This window comes from Larimichthys crocea, chromosome X, assembly GCF_000972845.2.
Source record: "Larimichthys crocea isolate SSNF chromosome X, L_crocea_2.0, whole genome shotgun sequence".
NCBI classification, from domain to species: Eukaryota; Metazoa; Chordata; class Actinopteri; family Sciaenidae; genus Larimichthys; species Larimichthys crocea.
In genome coordinates this window covers 18,413,950-18,435,069 of record NC_040020.1, presented here as the reverse complement: position 1 = coordinate 18,435,069, position 21,120 = coordinate 18,413,950, and the positions used below count along the sequence as shown (strand labels likewise).

General features: G+C 40.3%; 2 protein-coding genes across 8 annotated transcripts in view; both read left to right on the top strand.

The window, feature by feature from the left end:
* tenm3 (teneurin transmembrane protein 3) overlaps nucleotides 1-21,120 on the top strand; it is a 229,612-nt gene that overhangs the window by 189,490 nt on the left and 19,002 nt on the right. For all 7 annotated transcript variants that reach the window (XM_027282804.1, XM_027282802.1, XM_027282801.1 and 4 more), the window contains 14 exons: nucleotides 7,581-7,705; nucleotides 7,896-8,003; nucleotides 9,772-9,926; nucleotides 10,670-10,771; nucleotides 10,934-11,107; nucleotides 11,403-11,462; nucleotides 11,850-12,012; nucleotides 12,518-12,656; nucleotides 12,755-12,860; nucleotides 14,107-14,249; nucleotides 14,751-14,929; nucleotides 17,233-17,337; nucleotides 18,494-18,624; nucleotides 20,687-20,856. In XM_027282804.1, the coding sequence (XP_027138605.1) occupies nucleotides 7,581-7,705; nucleotides 7,896-8,003; nucleotides 9,772-9,926; nucleotides 10,670-10,771; nucleotides 10,934-11,107; nucleotides 11,403-11,462; nucleotides 11,850-12,012; nucleotides 12,518-12,656; nucleotides 12,755-12,860; nucleotides 14,107-14,249; nucleotides 14,751-14,929; nucleotides 17,233-17,337; nucleotides 18,494-18,624; nucleotides 20,687-20,856 (1,860 nt within the window). The remainder of the gene's footprint in view (nucleotides 1-7,580; nucleotides 7,706-7,895; nucleotides 8,004-9,771; nucleotides 9,927-10,669; nucleotides 10,772-10,933; nucleotides 11,108-11,402; nucleotides 11,463-11,849; nucleotides 12,013-12,517; nucleotides 12,657-12,754; nucleotides 12,861-14,106; nucleotides 14,250-14,750; nucleotides 14,930-17,232; nucleotides 17,338-18,493; nucleotides 18,625-20,686; nucleotides 20,857-21,120) is intronic.
* Nucleotides 2,149-5,017, top strand: LOC109140120 (piggyBac transposable element-derived protein 3-like). The gene is made up of 2 exons (XM_019265921.2): nucleotides 2,149-2,564; nucleotides 3,478-5,017. The coding sequence occupies exons 1-2, from the start codon at nucleotides 2,467-2,469 to the stop codon at nucleotides 4,967-4,969; spliced, it is 1,590 nt and encodes a 529-aa protein (XP_019121466.2). The 5' UTR covers nucleotides 2,149-2,466; the 3' UTR covers nucleotides 4,970-5,017.

Genomic DNA, 21,120 nt, shown 5'->3' with positions numbered 1-21,120 from the left:
ATGTGACTCGTTAATGCTGTGGCTGAACGACGGCAGTGCACACTTGCGTCACTGGATTTCACACACGTGTAAAAGAAAAGCTAACTTTTATGCACAAGCTGTTTGATTAGACAAAAAGAAAACCCCTACCCGAATCCCCCTGTCCCTCCCACCAACCCATATCAGAAGTAGTCACAATAGGTGGTTAAGTTACACAACATATCACATCAACACACAATAAACATGTAGTACAGTAGGATTTAAGAAAGAGAAAAGAAAGGATGGAGAGAATAGATAGATCAGAAAAAAGGAGGGGGGGGGGGGGTACTCTCTCTTCCAAATTGTTAAGAGGCATCCTCAGCATCATCAGGAGTGACATTGAGACTGTTACTAATATAAGCCAGCAGTGGGTCCCAAGTATTATGAAAAGCTGCCAGAGATCCCTTCTGCAAGAACCTCAACTTCTCTAACTTTAAACATTGTAAAATATCCCGTATCCAACTGCTGTGGGTTGGTGGGGAAACCTGCCTCCACTTCAGGAGAATGGACCGCCTGGCTAGAAGGGTGGTGAAAGCAATAACATGTCGTATAGAGACGGGAAGATTTTTAGACAGAGTGAGACCAAAAAGGGCAGTCAGGGGATTCGGTTCTAAATTTGCGTTAAGGGCCTGTGTGAGAGTTTGGAATACACTGGACCAGAAGTTAGTCAACCTCAGGCACGTCCAAAACATATGTACATGGTCGGCTGGGGACTGTTTGCAGCGGTTACAGGCATCACTCTGACTCGGATATATCTTTGCTAATTTGTTATTAGTGAAATGAGCTCTGTGAAGCACCTTCCACTGTAAAAGACCGTGCCTAGCGCAAATCGACGAAGAATGGATCAGCTTTAACATGTCTCTCCACTGGACCTCAGTAATGTCTACGCTCAGGTCCTTTTCCCATGCATTTTTAGCCGATACGGTGGGGGTTGGGCTCAGAAGTGCAATCTTGTTATAAATGACAGATATCAGTCGCTTATGTCGCAGGTCAGGAGATAATAATTGGTCTATTTCAGCTTCAGGGGGGCGATTTGGAAAATGCGGGAACTGCTTTTGAATAAAGTGTCTCATCTGAAGGTACCGGAAGAAGTGACTATTAGGTAAGTTGTATTTTTCTGACATGGATGCAAAAGATGTAAAAACACCCTCTTCATACAGGTCATTAAGTGTTCTAAGACCCTTATCAGACCATATGCGAAACGTGGGGTCAGAGTGGGAAGGGAGAAATGCATGATTGTTCAAAACTGGGGCGAGGGTTGAGGCCCTGTGCAAGCCATGCTGTTTCCTGAACTGGATCCAGATTTTTATTGTATTGGTGACGACCGGATTCAGTGAGACATCACGGGCACTCATGGGGAGCTGTGAGCAGATCGTAGAGTGTAGAGAACAGGAGGAAGATGATATCTCAGTATGAGCCCAGGGTGGGCAGGTGCCTACACCCTCACCCTGGAGCCAATAAGTAAGTTTATTAATATTGCAGGCCCAAAAATAGTGGCGGAAATTTGGCAGTACTAGTCCCCCTTCCGATTTGGGGAGTTGAAGGATGTTTTTTTTTATACGGGCTGGCTTATTCTGCCAGATAAAAGCATTAAGTTGTTGGTCTAGATTAGTGAAAAAGGATTTATTGAGACAAATTGGGATGTGTTGAAAAAGATACAGAAATTTTGGAGGAATAACCATCTTAATGAGATTAACTCGGCCTGCAAGGGACAGGGGTAAGGCAGCCCATCTGGACAAGTCTGACTTGCATTTATCTAATAACGGCTGAAAATTCTTCTGAAAAAGTTCTTTGAAGATTGGTGATGAACACCCCCAGATATTTGAAACCCTTTTCGGCTATTTTAAAAGGGAAAGTGGAGTGTGGGAGGGATCTCACTAAATTAAATAAAAACACACATACTCAAAACATTGACAGCATTTGTGACCGCTCTGTGGGCTGAACCCTTAACCCTTAACATCTTCTGAGCACCCATGCTCACAGCTAGCAGCTAAGCTAACCTTCCGGGGTCTCATCCCTTGTTTTAACATAATTGACCCTATAGGTCACAGAGAAAATGTCGATAAGCAAACAAATGCTTTTTTTTTCTTTTCCCCTTGGAACGATTTAGAAAGGGTTACTGCATACAGCTAATATACCTATGGCTCCGGAAACAATGCCAGAAGCAACATCTATGTGTTAGAACATGTTAAGCCATGTAAATACATGGAGAAAACCAAACAAACAATTAAAGTAAGTGAAAAAGTAAGTGCCTGTACGGGGCACCAAGACTTCTTGGGTAGGCCATTGAGGTGACAAATGAAATTCTACCTATATCCTCCTGAGACCCGGCCTATTAATTTATGTCCTCCATAATGAACATTGTGTTCACCTGCACCTTTCTTAAGTATTGAGTTACCCTATCAAGCCCTATAGTATTCTGTAGAGGACATCCAGGCCTTTCCAGTGATGTGTCATGTGATGGCTTTGCATGCTGGGAAGTTTATTTTTTTCCTCTATGAAGATGTCTGCCATACCAGCAACCACATTTTATGGAAAGAGGAGAAGTAAGTCAAATATTCTTTATCTTTTTCTATTTTACCATGAAAACTATATATATTCTTGTTCATAAACATGTTAAAAACAATATTTTTACATCTGAAAACAGTTTCATAAACATGTTAAAAACAATATTTTTACATCTGAAAACAGTTTTATTATTTCTGTTCTGAAATAACAGTCATTTAATGAATGTCAACTGTAGTGGACACCGGGACCATGTTAATGTATTTATTGACTGCACATTCTTGTAGGAGAAAGAAGTGAAGCAGAGAGGATTCTGTACAAGATAGTAGAGGGAGATTCAGATTTGGAGCTGTCAGATGAGGAAAAGGATGAGGATGAGTATCAGCCTGTGATAGGTGAAGATGATGATGAAGAAGAAGAGGAAGAAGATGCAGGAGAATCTGATGAGACTGAGTTAGAGGCAGAGAGGGAACAGCAAAGTCGTCGTGCTCTGTGGGCCAGGACTGACTTGTATGTTGTTTTTAGTTTAGTTAGTTTCAGGCTAATGTATTACATTTTATGATCATGCTAGATCAGGGGTGCCCAATACGTCGATCGCGAGCTACCGGTCGATCGCCAGACATGATCCAGTCGATCGCAGAGCCGTCCACCCACACACACCGCCGCAGCCGACAGTATGTTGGGCCGTCCGTACACCGTGCGCCCCCCCTCCCCGTAGATCACTTTGACTTGGTCATTTGAAAAGAAGCTCACGAAGCGTGTAAGTGTGGGCACCCCTGTGCTAGATTATTGTAGTATGTGCAATACTACTACTATGATGTATGATGTAATTTGCCTAAAAATATGCTTAGAAAGTTGGTCAATAGGGAGTCATATCACATCCATGAGACTGAAATTACTGCATTAATCCAAAGTGATGTGAAAAAAATTAACTGTTGCTTTTTATCCATCCAGATTCACACCTGTGCTACCTGAGCTTCCTGCCGATCAAGATGACCCTAAAATCCGTGAACACTGGAGTCCAATCCAGTACTTTTCACAGTACATAGATTACAAAATATTTGAGGATCTGGCAGCTTTTACAAATCAAAGACAGCTGCAAACTACAGGAGTGTCACTGAATACTACTGCCCAAGAAATCAAAATTTTCTTTGGCATATCAATAAACATGGCATGCCTTGGCTATCCCAGGGTCAAAATGTTTTGGGCTGAAAAGACTAAAGTGCCAGTTATTAGCAGGAAGATGACAAGAGATAGGTTCCACAAGCTGAGGAGCTCACTCAAGATTGTCAATGACCTGGATATAACTGAAGAGGCAAAGGAGTCAGACATTCTTTGGAGAGTCAGACCATTGCTTGACCGTGTGAGGCAAGGTTGTCTCAGCCTTCCAAGGAGTGACAAGGTGTGTGTTGACGAGCAAATCATCCCATTCACAGGCCGCTGCCCAGTCAGGCAGTATGTCCCAGGAAAGCCAAACCCTACTGGCCTAAAGGTTTTTGTGCTTGCCTCGCCAAACGGTCTGGTCCTGGATTTTGAGATCTATCAGGGCAAGAACACATTCAGGGGTCAAAGACTGGGAGTTGGAGCTGCAGCAGTCTTGAGAATGGTTGAGTCAGTTCCTACCGGACCTAAAGTGTTCTTTGATCGTTATTTCACATCAATCAATCTCATGGACGCTTTGCTCTCAAAGGGTCTCCCAGCAACTGGAACCATCATGAAGAACAGGGTTCCAAAGCAATGCCAGCTGCCAGGAGATAAGCAGCTGAGACAAGAAGGGAGAGGGGCTTCAGTGACGTTGGTCCGGAGGGGACCTGAGCTGGCAGTGACAAAATGGTTTGACAATAAACCAGTTCTGATGGCCTCCACTGTCTATGGGAGAGATCCAGAGGATATCTGCAGGAGATGGTCCAAAAAAGAAAAATGTCATGTCCAGGTGAGACGGCCAGCAGTAATAAGGCAATACAATGACAACATGGGTGGCGTAGACCTCTGTGACCGAATGCTGAGCTTCTACCGCATGTCAACCAGGACCAAGAAGTGGACGTCACGTGTGATGACACATTTCTTTGATGTTGCCATCACAAACTCTTGGATCCAGTACAAGTCTGACAGCAAAGTGCTGAATCGACCAGCTAAGAACACCCAGCAGTACCTGGACTTCAAATTGCACCTGGCTGAAGAGCTGCTGGATAGCCTTGCATTTGATGACAGCAGTGAAGACAGTGAGGATGAGTATCAGCCACCAACCAAAAAAAGAATCCCACAACCAGAGCCATCTGTACGCAGGCTAGGAGCCAGACATATGCCAGAGATGATGGACATCAAACATGCAGAAAGATGCCGGAACAAGGGATGCAACGGCAAAACATACATGAGGTGCACCAAATGCAAGATGTTCCTCTGCATAACCAAAAAGAAATCATGCTTCCAGGATTATCACACCTAAATTATCCAGAAGAAGAAGAAAATTATACTTATGATAGTTATGTTCTATGTCTAAATTCTAAATTCTGTTATATTTTCACTGTTGCTCCGTTGCTATTTTCATGCAGATATCGTCCTGTTGTCCTCTACAATGGACATGTTGTAAAATTAAAATAAAAAATATATTTAAAAAAATTAAAATTGTAAGGTGTTTTTTTTAGGCCCAAATAGATAGGAAATCACAAAAAAACAGAAATTGTAAGACATTTTTTTCCCTTGGTTCTCAGGAGGACGCCTTTGTATGCCACACTGGCATCCATCATGGGTTAAAATTGTCTTGAATTGAAACAGGCAATGTGTCAGCCCGTATAAAGTTGTAACGAGAGTATGGATAAATTGCAAGGAGCATGTCTGCAAGCCTCTTGTGTTTAGTATAAGAGTGGGCGGAGGATGATATAATTTCTCAAAGTAAACTGCAGAAGAGGATTGGAAAACAAAAAAGAGGGAATTCAAGTGATGTGTTAGAACGCCCAGCGTTGTCATGCTTATTTGAGTTTAGAGAACTGATGGTGATGTTCTTTTAATTGTTATTAAAGCAATGTATGTCTTGTGACAGTTGCCAGCTTACCATGAACACACTTCACGATGATCTCAGTCGTGGATAACTGCCCGACTCTGGCTGGATCAGCTGTTTGGTTTGTGGTTGGATCAGCTGGTTGTAGGGTTTGTGGCTTGATCAGCTGGTTGTAGGGTTTGTGGCTGGATCAGCTGGTTGTAGGGTTTGTGGCATTCTGAACAGTGTTGCCAACAGGGACGTGGTAGAGTGCCACCTGGTGGACAAAATATGCAATGGCAACACTCATAACATGGTTGAAGGGTGTCTCGTCCATTTTTTAAAATATTCATTTATCAACCAATATAAATGCTGATGCCGATAGTTTGGAAAATGCCTAATATCGGCCGATAAATCAGTTTTAGGTGTCTTAATTAACAGCCTGTGATCATCTGCTGATTATCACCACCACGCAGACTTATGGCCAGAGGTGTGTGTGTGTGTGTGTGTGTGTGTGATGGATTTTCCATTCTAACATGACAGTGTGGCAGGCATCATTAATAGTGTGTCACAGAGAAGTGATGGCCCATCACCCATTTCTGTTCAGCTGTTCAGACTGACAGACAGACAAACCTGCTGTCAGTACTCACACAGTCACACACACACACACACACGCACAGCATAACAGCACTCTTACTTTCTCACTGATGCTTTATCGTCCATACACTTAATTATAGACGAAATAATCCAAAACATATACGCAGAAATAGCAACACACAATCACCCAGCATTCCCTCTCTCTCACACAGACAAACACACACACCAACCACCCGCTACTCCACTGGCAGTAAATTAACACCAGTTTCATCAACCCTCTTTTTTTCATTACTTTTTCATTATCATCAGCAAGTCTTCTTTATTTCCACATCATTTTCATTGTAAGTTTTTAACCCACTGGTAAAACTGCAAGCCTTAGACTTGATTTTAGTGTTTGTGTGTTTCAAACTAGGTGTTACCCTTTAAATGTTGAAGTCAGTGATATCAGAGGTGCTGACATTACAGTTTTTTCCAATTGCTTAAACACAATTTTGCAAACTAGGCTGTTTTTATCAAAACACTAACACAATTCACCAAACCACACACCCAAACTGCAAAATACCTCATATATCCCGCAAAATGAAGCAGCAGATGGCACACACTTCATTCGTATTACAGATTACAGATTTTTGTCTAACCAACTACACACTATTGGGCATAATGAAAAGCACTCTCATCTTTAGTATGCTTTGCCATAATACTACCATAGTTCAAACTGTAGAGAATTCTTCAGATTGTTCACAAGCACAGAAATATTTGCAGATACACACACGTGCTATTGAAATATTTTTCACCAAACAAGTCAGTGCAACATATGCACAGCAGACATATTTACATTGGAGTGAACTAAAATATGCTCACAAAACAGGAAGCTGAAAAATGCAATGTCAGAAATAATGAAAAATAAAAAAATAAAGAGGAAAGCAAAAATAATTAGACAACACTGCTCTACCCCGACCTCTCGCTCTTCCTCCCCCTCTCATTCTCACCCTCCCTCTTCCTCTTCCTCTCTCAGCAATGTCTTCTGTTGTTGTTGTAAAAGAAAAAAAGATGCTCACCTGTTCTCTTTTATTGCTTACTTCCTGATTGAAGTGTTAACAATTACATAACACCATGTGCTACCTGTTCGGCCAGGTGCCACATATAGTGGCCAATGAGCTCATGTAGTGTCATTTTAAATGGCAGTATTTTGAAATTGCAAACATGTGACTTTATGTCAGATTGTTGTGTTTTATGCAGAGAACCGCGTTCAGTACACTTAAAAAGAGCCACTTCGAATTGCAAAATGTGTGTAAAGCAGAAAATGTGTTTAAAGTTTTGGAGATTTGAGATGAGGTTTTGCTCCCTGTGTGTCAGTTTAAATATTTGTGCTATCCATGTCATTTCAGTGTGTTAGCAACTGGACAAAACTGTAAATATGCACAATGATGACAGTCATTTCTTCTTGTTTCTTCCCTTTTGTCTGCCACCACTCTCACCACAGCAACAATCCCGCTCACCGTTACTATCTAGCCACCGACCCAGTAACGGGGCAGCTTTATGTGTCGGACACCAACTCACGCCGAATCTACCGACCCAAGATGCTCAGTGGTGCCCGTGACCTCATCAGTAAGAATGCTCTTGTTTTTCTCAGTAAGACAGCATGAAGTCAGTGTTTCATAAAGTCATATTAATATATTTGTTATTAATATTGAATGTATTGTATTCACATTTATGCATTATAAGTGAGCTTCTATAAGTGACAAAAGAGACACTTGCAATAAATACATGGTGTGTGTGTGTGTGTGTGTGTGTTCAGGTAATGGAGAAGTAGTGGCTGGTACAGGTGAGCAGTGCCCTCCATTTGATGAAGCACGATGTGGAGATGGAAGAAAAGCTACAGAGGCACAGCTACTGGGACCTAAAGGTGCACACATAAACATACACACATACACACAAAAGATAAATACAAGTAGGTGGTTATTCTTATTAAAACTGACCTTTGAAGTTGAAATAAATCCTTTATTTGTCAAGCATTTATCAATGACCACACAGCATCAAACATTAGACATATACCATCATCACATAAGACACAACTAAACAGATGACCACCAGACAAAAATTCAGTATTTGTTGCTGATGTTTGTGGCAAGAAATTTGAGTCCGTGATGGTTATGGGTTCTCTTGAGACATGTCTAAAGTGTATCGTAGATTTCAGACATGAAATACTATTTACTATAGAGTGGCTACTGAATTTGAACATCTGTCTGTCAGTGGCTGGTAGATGTTTACATTTTAAAACATTAATTTCCCACTCTGTTTACCAGTGTTATGTAGCAAATCAATCTTTCACAAGCGTTTTAAGTGTTGAAATACTGTTTAGTCATTAGCATTATGAAAAAAAGTGATTGACATTATGTGTACCTGTATAGTATTGCTGGAAAAATATTTATTTTTCAGTCTTTCATCGGATGTATCTCTCATAATGAACATTTTCAGCTGTTAACCGCTGACATTTTTCCAAGTTGTTTGCATATGACATGGTCCAAACAGTTTTGTCGTGGGGACTACCAGTCTGTATTTAGTCTTTACAATTTATCGAAATGGTATTGAAGATAAATGGTTTATAATGTCAAAGTACACGATGCAAACAGTTGGATTTGTGATATATTAGTATGTCCAGTGATGAACAATCAGATCACCTCTTTCCATGCCTTTTCAAATCAGTGCACCTTGATAGAGAACAGAGAACAGTAAGTGTCCCTAAAAGGAAACTGGTGCAGGAGGCACAGAATCCCCACACGCCAGCATACAGCACCTGAAATGAAATAAGATGGGGAGGAGGTGACGCATTTGGTTACTGTGCTGCTCCTTGTGAGGAGAACAGTAGGGAACAGAAAATGACAGTAAACCACAGGGACACTTTAACTATGGGAGGACAGCTTCCACCACTGCAGTCCCCAGTGTGTGCAGAGGTTCTGGGTAGACTTTTTCACACTGCAGCAACATGTGCCCATTTGCATGAGAGAAGTACCAAATGGAGTTGGCCAATGTATCATTTACAGAACTGGTTCAGAAGCTTTCAGAATAGATGTGAAAGTAGTAGCTGAACGTTTTTCATCAAGCTCAGTAAATGACAGAGAAAAGCAATGAAGCCTTCAGCATGTCAGCTTTATTTATATAGCTCCAAATCATAACAGAAGTTATCTCAGACACTTTCCATACAGAACAGGTCTAGACCATACTCTATAATATAATATTATTTACGGAGACCAACAATTCCACCATGAGCAAGTACTTATTACCATCTAGATATGAGAAGATATTTAAGCATGGGAGAGTGAACATATTTCAAATGAATACACCATGTTCAATGTCTCCATATATTTCTATACCATGTTCAGAATCTTTTCTTTGCTCCTCTATATAATACTTTTTTATCACGTCTCACATCTTCATTCATATAGTATATTCATCTTGGCTGACTCTGTGGCTCTATAAACAATATGTTCTTATTCATATTTTTCTTTAACTGTGTCCTTTTTAAATGAACAGCTGCAGCTGCATCTGGACTCCCCCACAAGGAGGACTGCCTCTTTTTGTTTTCTCTTTGGAATCGGGGTGTTGATGTATTAATGATCAATTGAATGGTAGTGTTGAGCTGTGTGTGTTCTTTGTTTGTCTGTTCCCTACAGGGATTGCAGTTGACAGAAATGGTTTGATCTACTTTGTGGACGGCACTATGATCAGGAAAGTGGATCGGAATGGGATCATTTCCACAGTGCTGGGCAGCAATGACCTGACTTCTGCACGACCTTTGACCTGTGATACTAGCATGCACATAAGACAGGTAACATGTCACGTAACTCTGTGTCTTAGATGCAATTTATATAATAGCTAGTTCTGATGTGCCATCAGACATATAGAGCCCTATATACCCAGGCAGAGGCAAAAAAGATTAAGCCTTGAAGGTCTCATACTTGACACTTGCAGTGTGTCTGCTTGTGTGTGTTTTCTGGGCAGCATCATTAGAAGAATTTCTTGCTGAGTTGTTGAAGTTGTCTGAACTCTGACCACGTGTCCTTCTCTGCAGAGTTTAGCTCAGTTTGACTTCTAGCTGACCTCGAGTTGACCTCCTGAGTTGACTCGTGAAAACAGTGAACTGGCAGCCCACACACTGTTAGGTTTCACAGCTCGTTCCATAAATTCATGTTGTTCTATTTTTTGACAGTGTAGTATGTATGTGAATATATTATACAGAATGAACAGTATCTGTACTGCTCCCTGTAGACTATCACTTCATCATGTCATCTTTTGGTTCAAACCAGGTGATTCAGTAGACCAGCACTGTGTTTATAGACTATCTTTACAGGTTTATATATTTCCAGGTGAATACAAATACAGTGTAGAAGATGTTTCGTGGAAACAGTATATATATTTTGTTTGTAAACCATCTGTGGACATTGAACCACTACGCACGGTGTATATCAGTATTTAAATCTGTGGTATCAGAGAGCAAAATGCAGTCTGGTTTAATGAGACTTTAGCAAGTCAGAGTAGTGTGTGAAGCCAAACTCTCTCTCCTCTGTCCAGGTTCGATTAGAATGGCCCACAGATTTAGCCATCAATCCCATGGATAACTCCATCTACGTCCTGGACAACAACGTTGTGCTGCAGATCACTGAAAACCGACAGGTATTCTTTACACCCACACTGACGGCACTTCCTGCAGCATGGGCTGCTCCTGGATTCATTTCAATTCATGAAACAGCTTCATCTCTCTTTGACAACAATTACAAGGTATTGCTTAATGATTAAGTTATATCCATGTGTGTGTGTGTGTGTGTGTGTGTTCAGGTGCGTATCGTGGCAGGTCGTCCCATGCACTGTCAGGTGCCTGGTATAGAATATACTCTGGGGAAGAGAGCAGTTCAGACCATGTTAGAGGGAGCCACAGCCATAGCCTTGTCCTACAGCGGAGTCCTGTACATCGCAGAGACAGATGAGAAGAAAATCCACCGCATTCGACAGGTAATCTTAAAGATACATACGACCAAGTCAGCAGTAGTAGTGGTCAGGATTCAGGATCAGGATTCAAGTTGACAGTCCATCATTAGCAGTGCTGAGATGTACCTGTTCCACCCTCTGGCTTAAGAAAAGGCATTGCCTGGCAAACAACCTGTGTTCTGTATCATTTGTATCAATTATTATTTGATCTTATTGTAGTCTCAGAAGTCAGATTTGAACCCCAGATGCAGGCACAGTACTCATGGTGTAATAGCATTTTGATTTTCAAATGTCTTTTTCTTCTTCTTCATCCCACTAGGTGTCAACTGATGGAGAAATTACCCATCTAGCTGGGGCACCATCGGACTGTGACTGCAAGGTAATATACCACACATACTCCCTATACTGTATATGTTACATGGTTTAACACTGAGTCTCAGTCTTCACATCCAGCTTTTAGTTCTGTATATTCATTCATCTTAAATTTCCTGGCACAAAACAGCTGTTTTGTTCATCAGCTCACCAGAACCACTTCATTTCAAAATCACTGTGTCGCAGTCAAGTAATAACAAAGTTTGACAGTGTATTAATAATCGAGTAGAATAAAAAGTATGTTTTTTTTTCCTGTTGACTTTTTGGTGGTGCCCAAATCTCCTCTCTCTTCTCCATAACATATGCCAAGTTAAATTATTCATGCTGTGTTGTTTTCTACCTCTGTCTTTGTTTGCTACTTCTTCCTCTCACACTCCCTCCCTTGGTCCTGCAGAACGATGCCAACTGTGACTGCTATCAAACAGGAGACGGCTATGCTAAAGACGCACGGCTTAACTGTCCTTCCTCTTTGGTGGTGTCTCCGGATGGGACATTGTATGTGGCTGATCTGGGAAACATCCGGATACGAGCCATACGACGCAACCAACCACCAACTGGTATGCATACAGTACACACACACACACACACTGTGTGGGTAATGTTGCTCCCCGTGTCTTTCTGTATTTAGGGGGATCCAAATATTAGAAATAATTTGAAAGTTTCAGGCTACATTATTTGTCACAGTGTTATGTTGTCTGCTGCAATTTCAAATGCAGACCATGATGAATGTGGACCACGTGTTTGGGCTAGAAAGGATGCTGTATACCAACCACTGAGAACAGCAGTCACACAGCATGCACTTACTACACTGATTGAAGGGGTTAACAGCTACTACAGCAGTATACTACTGACCAAATTGTGCATGGTCTTCAAGAAGCCCCACATATATTCCATACACATTATAGACAGTGATCAAACAAAGTTCTTCTGCATACAGCACAGTCAATTGTAAAGGGTGCTGGGAAGAGTTTAATGGACTGAAATAATAAATAATAATAGAAAATCAAATAAATTAGTTTCAAAAGTCTCTCTCTGACTGACTGACTCACTGTGTGTCTTCAGGCTCCCTGGCGTCAGGTCCAAGCTCGTATGAAGTGGCCTCTCCAGCTTCTCAGGAGCTCTATGTGTTTGATACAAATGGGACTCACCAATTCACCATGTCTCTGGTCACTGGAGACTATAAATACAACTTCAGCTACAGGTTGGTGTGGATGTGGAAATAATTTGCTTTTGGGGTGTCATATTTGAAGATGACTGCAATCTCTTGCAAATTTTCACTTCCTCCATTCCTTCACTCAGCAATGAGGAGGATGTAACGGCGGTGACAGACAGCAGTGGGAACACCCTGCGTATCCGTAGAGATACCAACAGGATGCCTGTACGCGTGGTCGCCCCTGACAATCAGGTGAGACAAGTCTTTTGCCATGCTGCACAGCTCAACTTGACAGAATGAACTTTCATATGAAGACATTGGTTAACAAGAGGTTCCACCATTTTGTGATTTTGGAAGCAAGAAAGATGCTAAGACACTGTACTGTACAACCCAGACTATTTATCGTATTACATATTATAATAATATAATATGGAGTGATTAGTGATGTGATGATCAAGTTAAAGTCACAGGCGCTGTGGTTAATATGCATATCTGATTAATAGGCACATGTTGCAGGTGGGTGAACTAGGGCAAAGTGTCTCCTTATTAAGAGATGCAGTCCATATTTGGGTGTTTCTACATCTGTGCCCAGTTGTGAAATTTTGGTTTTCAGCTAAAATTATTCACATGATGCTTGATAAATATATACACAGTGTATATACATAGCTTCACATCAAAATAACTAGTAAATAATATGATTGAATAAAATCTATGAAGGTTTTTATGGGTCTAAACACAACCAATAAACTTTTGTTAATGTCCTGCACATTTTAATTGAATTATCTCATTTCGCATATCTCGACACTGAGATATGCGAAATGAGATAATTCAATTAAAATGTGACATCATTTCAAATAAAATGTTAGTTCTCGCCTTTTTTGTTTAGTCATCTCATCTAAATGTCCTGTCCCAACACTTCTGACTTTTTACTGCAACACTGAACAAAATACCACAGTTTTCAACACCTAATATAGCTTCTATGGAAACTGAAGTTAGCAGTGAGCACATGGACGACAGGTTAGGCCACCTACACAAGGTGACCCTCAAGCTGAAGAAAAACCTCTTCTTCAGTTTGTTCTGTGTCCTGAAATCTGAATGACTCAGAATGACAGTTTTGCAGTTTTTTTAAATGTCAAAACATGAGGTACAGCAGAGTGATATGCATATTGATTATTAAAATCTCCTGACAGCCTGCCAGGATGTAATGTGAATAAATGTTCTGTGTTCTTCGACACACAGTCCAGGATCATACAGTGAAATTTACAGTGCAATATATATATATATATATATATATAATCACTGAAGTCGATACAGCAGTACAACACACAATAGGCAGTACTGAAGGAGTGAAATGTTCATGCAGGTGCTGCTCTCTGAAGTGGAGAAGATGTGATGTGATGTGGTGATTTATGCATGCACTCCATGTCATACTGATATTATTCCTGATCCCTGTAGAATGTTTGTAACCCTGTTTGATTGTGTCTCTGCATGTGTGTAGGTCATCTGGCTGACCATCGGGACAAATGGAGGTCTGAAGACTCTCACGGCTCAGGGTCAGGAACTGGTTTTGTTTAGTTACCATGGCAACAGTGGCCTGCTGGCTACCAAGAGCATCCAAATAGGCTGGACTACCTTCTATGAGTGAGCAGTTTGACTATGTTTCTATCTTTGTACATGTCTGTACTTTTTTTTTTCAATAGCATTAACCAAGTTAAATTCTCTCAGCTCTAGCTTCATCTGTTCTGATCTGCAGGTCTGTATAAGATGTCAAGCTAAGCTGACAAAGTTGTCATTTCATTAGTTTTTATATCTAGACGAAGGTTTTTGTGCGAGCAGTGGGCAGGAGACATAAAATAATTGAAAAGTTACTTAAATGACCAAGCAGAATTTTACTGAATTTAAAATGTATTTCCTCCAGTTACAACAATCAGTTTTACTCTCTGTCTCTGGGGAGATCCACTTAAAATTTTACCTTTTCTGAAATTGCTATTCCACAGTCCGATGTAAGAAACCCGCCACTGCTGTGTGTGTGTGTGTCTAGAATATTTAGTAATTTTTTTTACACAGGTGCCTATAATGTAATTTAGAGTAATGCCGACTAATGTGCCTTTATTCGTCCCTCATTGCATCGTGTCCTTGTAGCTATGACAGCGAGGGCCGTCTAACTAATGTGACCTTCCCTACCGGCGTGGTGACCAATCTCCACGGCGACATGTCGTCAGGGGCTGTTGCTGTGGACATTGAGACGTCAGGGAGGGATGAGGATGTTTCCATAACAACCAACCTGTCATCAATAGACTCGTTCTACACTCTGGTGCAGGGTAAGGCACTTACACGTGTGTGTGTGTGTGTGTGCGTGCGTGCGTGCGTGCGTGCGTGAGCATTTATTTACATACTGGACAATATTGTCCCAGTAGAAACTGTGTGTTCTCTATTCAACATTTTTCTTTAATCGAAAACCGTGCCCGGTTTCTATTTAAATCACTGACAGGCAGCTGTGATTCACATGGAAGTCACTGTGAAAAAAGCCCAACTTGTATTCAAGGAGCAATCATTATCTCAACCAATTCTTCCTCACACTGAAGACACATAAAGCTGTGTACTGTCTCCAGAGAAAGCAGAGAAAATAGGATTAGCTGATAGAAAGTTGTGCAGTGTTTTGAACAAAGGACACATTTTCTGGAACAGTTAGACATGTGGTTGTAATGTCATAAACCATGATGCAATGACTGAAAATGTCAGACCAATCTCCAGAGTGTGTTTTGATGCAGACTTATGAACTACTGACAAACACAAAGAAAGAAATGTACACAAACTGGGTTTTATTTAAAATTTCTTTTCAGTTTCCAAACCTGAGTGCTCATGAGGACACTGAGCAGTCCTTTTCTTCTAATCCTAATACGAGCATTAGAAAGGGCCTTATTTTTATTGATTCTGTGGACTGGAGCTTTGATATAAACATATAAAAGTGCCTGAAGCTCTTTCCTAACAAGTGCACTTGTTTTTAAAATGTGTTTTAAATTCTTCTAAATGTAGATAAATGTAGACCTTTTTTTGGGGGGACAGAGACAGCTGAAGAGTGACAGGAATGTGGAGAGAGAGACGAAATGACATGCAGCAAAGAGCCACAGATCGGATTTGAACCCTGGGCCACTGCAGCAAGGTCTGAGCCTTCACACATGGGGCAGTTGCTCTACCAACTGAAATAAACGCCGCCTCAATCTTCAAGTCTCTTCCCTTTTACTTTGAAAAGCAGTATGACGCAGTAAAGTAAATCACAGCAGCACCATGTGTTACAGTTGATAATGAAAGCTGTAAAGAGGATTTAAAGTGTTCTATCTCTATTTTAAACCTTTTAGGAACTGATCTGAGATGAGGAAGTGGCTTATGGATTTATCTGTCAAAGCATCCCCTATGAACTGCAAAAGGAAAGAAAAAATGCTAGCTTACCATCCTCATCATCCTTCATGTGAGACGTTGGGTCTATACAGTGAGGGAACACAATAATTTAGCACTGATGCCCTTGTTAAATCTGAACTAATGAGCCAGTTGAAGCGAGGCCTCGAGTGGCCGGCAGTGATTTGTTTCAGAACGAGCTACATGTGCCCAGAGTGTGAAGGAAAACAGAGTGGGATCTCTCTCTCACAGCAGAGCAGTATTGATTGGAATGTAATAAGTTATTCAGAGCCATCGACAAGTGTAGCATTCCTCTCCATCAATTCATGTACATTATTTATCGTTTCACCTCCTCCCTATCATCTAAACCACACACACTGTGCCAGTGTGAAAGTGGTCTCGGTAATGTGAAATCACATTGGGTGCAGGCCAGAAATTGTAAACAAGCTAATATAGTTACTTTATTTTTTTATGTTATAATGGGCTGTCTCTCCACATTCATAATATATTGCACAAACCTTTCCTGTGTGCTATAAAATTGATGTGTGTGGATAAAAATACAATGGTCGCTGTTACATTCGCCACAGATCTTTGTAATTATTATTTGACCTTGAAACCTTGAAGACTTTAGCCAACCAAAGCTATATTTTTTCCACTGGTGTTTATGGAAAATCTCGTTTTATTTTTTTTTTTTAAATGATCCTGGTGAAACAAAATCAAACTCAAAGTGTAAAATGAGATTTAGAAGATCATCCCTGTGTACTGTGTAGTAAAATGTGTAACAAAAGAAGTGTGTTGAATGTGTCAGTGTTTTCCTGTGCCCTTGATTACTGTGAAAGGTTTCCCTTCTACTAACTACTTTGGTTCATTGTTTAAAGAAAATCAGTCAAAGGGGAATCATTTAAGTAAAAGTGTCTCATATCTCACACACACACAGACACACACACACCCACGGCCATTAGCCCTGTGAGAGGTCAAAGGGAATGTAATTAAGAGAGCCTGTGGATGTTAATACCATTAGCAGGTTCAAACACTGCCCACAGAAATGAATTGTACCATTTTCTCTCTGTATATTTATCCCTTTATCTCCCTCCCTCCTGTACTTTCTTGCTCTTTCCTTCGCCTCCTCCTTCCTTACTTCAGTTCAGTATTAACACAGTGTGTTTGCATCAGTGCATTGACATTTGTCATATTGAACACTACTGATACGTGTCTTTCTCTCGTATAGATCAGCTCCGGAACAGCTACCAGGTGGGTAATGACCATTCACTGAGGGTCATCTATGCCAATGGGATGGACACACACTACCAAACAGAGCCTCATATACTAGCAGGTATGCTGCTTTGAACACCCTGATTGTATAATGTGGACTAATGTGAGGCCCTGTAAAGACCGACATATGTGACAATTCAGCTTGAATTTAAGCAAAATAATTCCATTATAGATTAGTTGAAATCAAAAAGAACCTGTTAAATAGCTTCATTTGTTTTTATACTGCAGTATTTGTAAAGCACTGGGGTACAGTGGTGGTACAGAGTGAATGCTTATTCTTATATAATTATGGGCTTGTTTGTGAGAAGAAGTATAGTGGGATGTCATTGTCATGTAGTTGTCCAGCTGTAATCTAATGTTGTGTAATGTAATCTACACAAATGTTTTTGGCACACTGTTTTCTTTGCAAGTATCTGAAAATATCACAATAACACAAAAAAACACAACAAAAATGCCTTTCATTTGGTCACCACCATCATGCTTCAGCCTTTGGGCTGTATTTAGCTCATGCAGTTTTGAAAAATGTTGGATATACTCTCATGAAAAACATGGCTGCTTTTATTTATGGGCAGTGATAGAAATAGGATTTTTTCAAAATCTTTTTTCCAAAATCTTTCGGTTCTTAATTTTCACAATCTTCAGTATTGTGTGATCAATCACTTTTAGATATTTTACACATATAAGTTTAGGCATTAGGACCCATGTGCTTCAGTCCGTATCAAAGTGCAATAATTATTGGGGATTACAGTCTGAATCAAAACCTGGTTAGTTTGTTCACAGGTCTCTGTAAAGTGAATGTTTTTACGTGCTGTCAGACATTTTAAACACATTCAAATATTACACAGCATCAAGTCACCCTCAGCTCAGAATCAAACCTCTGCATGTCCCTCTGTGAGTGAAAGTTCTGAAGAATAAGTATAAAGCTTTAGACACAAAGATCAGTCATGATGAGGCTGGACACAGTGATGAAACATAATTCCAGTAATACTGAAGATTATATGTTCATATTCATGTAAATAGGTTGCATTTAGAGAGAAGGCCCCACTCAAACATTTTACACACAGTAGAAATTGTGTGTATGTAGTGGACAGCACATTTTGATTCACTGTTATTTTGTTGTTTTTTGGGGGATTTTTTTTGGCTTTAGATATTCTGCTTTAGACTTTTCCACTGTCATATATTGTTGGTATTCATGTCTTATTCTTCCTCATTGCTAGGTGCTGCTAACCCGACTGTAGCCCGACGCAACATGACACTGCCGGGAGAGAATGGCCAGAACCTGGTGGAATGGAGGTTCAGGAAAGAACAGACACGGGGAAAGGTCATCGTGTTTGGGAGAAAACTCCGGGTGAGTACTCTTCAGCAACAATAGAAAGCTTCATGACTGACTGCTGACCTACAAATGTTCTTAAATTGAGAATGGGATTTCCCTGTGTCCATTTGGACTAATTGATTGAGTTTAATGAATTATGAAAACATCATTTTTGTTGTTAATCATGTATTTGACTTCCACTATTCCACCCATTTAATTCTACTCCTCACACAAATCAGAGTTTTAATATTATGAAAAATATTTAAATGATTGAATCCTTTAATACACACACATATATAATTCCAGTTCCAGTATACAGAGAGGAGGTCATAGAAGGCCAAACTGAATGTTTTTACTGTAGCTCCGAATGGATAAACTAAATGCCAGCTATGGGCTTTTTGTGTTTTTTTCATGTTTTGTTGTGACCATAGTTTGCTTCATACTAGAAAATATAACGGTGAGATGATTAGGGTTGCAATCAGCGATTACACTGCTGGATGCCACTGCTACACACAACTTCCTAACCTAACATCCAAACCTAACATCCATCCTAAAATTGGACATTGGCTGTGAAAACTGGGCAGCATGACCTAATTTTTCAAAACTGTCCTAACTCTGAAGGTCAGTTACTTAAATTGCTTCTCGTAAAGATAGAAGTGAAAGTGCACACACATATGAGATTGTAGAAAGAGGACAGCATAAGAAAAAAAATTCAAGCTGCAAATGGGCCAATTGACATAGTGCTGTAAAAGATATAAAATGAGTGACTTGGAGGAAAAGGTAAATGGGTGAAGAACATTCAGTCAATCAAACTATGACATAAAGTCAGAAGAAACTTCAGGAGCTCAGTTCTTTGCATACAAGGACCCAGTAACAGAAAGGAAAAGCTAATAATTTGCGATTGATGAATACACCCCAAATATGTTTCCAGTAGTGCCACTTTATACTATGTAGTTGAATAAATGTATTCCAGCCTATGTTGAGCAATTCTATGCTAAAGGGGACTGTCAGAGAGCCAGAGAGAGTCTGGCTTTACATTGGAATGAAAGTCACAGTGCTTGGACCCACATGGACGTGACAGACCATGCCAACCTGCAAAATGATTTGTTTCCCCTGATATGGTGTGGCTCACACTCTGCATGGCTTTTGGCTGTCATCCCGATGGTCTTGTTTTTCATCCAGCTGGCTACTAGCCACCATCCCAATATCCTCCTTCTCTGCCCTCTTTATTCACCTCACTGCATTCAACTGGTGCTAATTTACAAATGAATGAGTGGCTGAATAAAAAGATGAGAAAAATTACTCTTGAACATTTTCCAGCAAGACTCTCTCTTTAATGAAATAGGTCTGTAAAACAATTGATTGGCTAAATCTTAGTATTTCCCCTTGCTTCAAGGACCCATAAGGTGAGTTTAGTGCTGAACCTGGGTTATCTGTCTTCGTAAATTGGAGTTCGAACAAATAGCAAGTCATTTAGAAAGTAATAAAGAGTGGCTAGCTGCTGATGCTACAGTGTTTTATGAGTCTTGGAACAGAAGTTTGTTTTAATTCTTTGGCTGAGGCGCAGATGTTGAATTGAACAGCCAAGAATTTAACACCTGGGTTTATTTATTGTTTGTCTGTTTGTTCAGCCAGGTGGCTAATCCTTCATTGTGGAGCATTCTTTGCATGTTTCTTTGTGTAGCAATAAATCAAACAAACAGAAAAAAGATACTGAGTAAGATCTAAACCTGAACTGGCACTCTTTGTCTTCATTTCAAAGTATTTGAGTCATTTAGTCAAAGTTGACCCAACATGTCCTCAAGTTGCAAAAGGTGGAGCAGTTTATTGTATCTATCGGATATTTCTTACTCCCCAGAGGATTACCTCCCTCCATTCCACTCCACTCAGGACAAAATGTATACTAGTATTTCTGTAGGTTTAAATGTACCGGACTGCTATGATGACCTAATTTCCCTTCAGGGATAAATACAGTCATTCTATCTATCTATCTATCTATCTATCTATCTATCTATCTATCTATCTATCTATCTATCTATCTATCTATCTATCTATCTATCTATCTATCTATCTAATTTGTGTGTCTCGACTCCTTTAGGTGAATGGTAGGAACTTGCTATCTGTAGATTATGATCGTACGCTGCGAACAGAGAAGATTTATGATGACCACAGGAAGTTCCTGCTAAAGATCATCTATGATACCCAAGGCCATCCAACACTCTGGGTTCCCAGCAGCAAGCTACTGTCAGTTAACTTGACCTACTCCAGGTAAGCCATTCTGTATCAGGGTATTTATTATTTTAGGAGGCTCTGTCCACCTGCTTCACTCCACTATACAAAGTTGTAACATACAGTTTAGACTAGACAGGCCAGTGGCATGGGGCACTGAAGGACAGTCCAACAAGGTTTCACTTCACTTTAAAAATCTATCAACACTTGTTTGTACACTAGGAAACACTTGTTCACCACACCATGACTGATGTGAAACAAACCCAAACCAGCTGCATAAGCAATAATGTTACAACTAAAGCT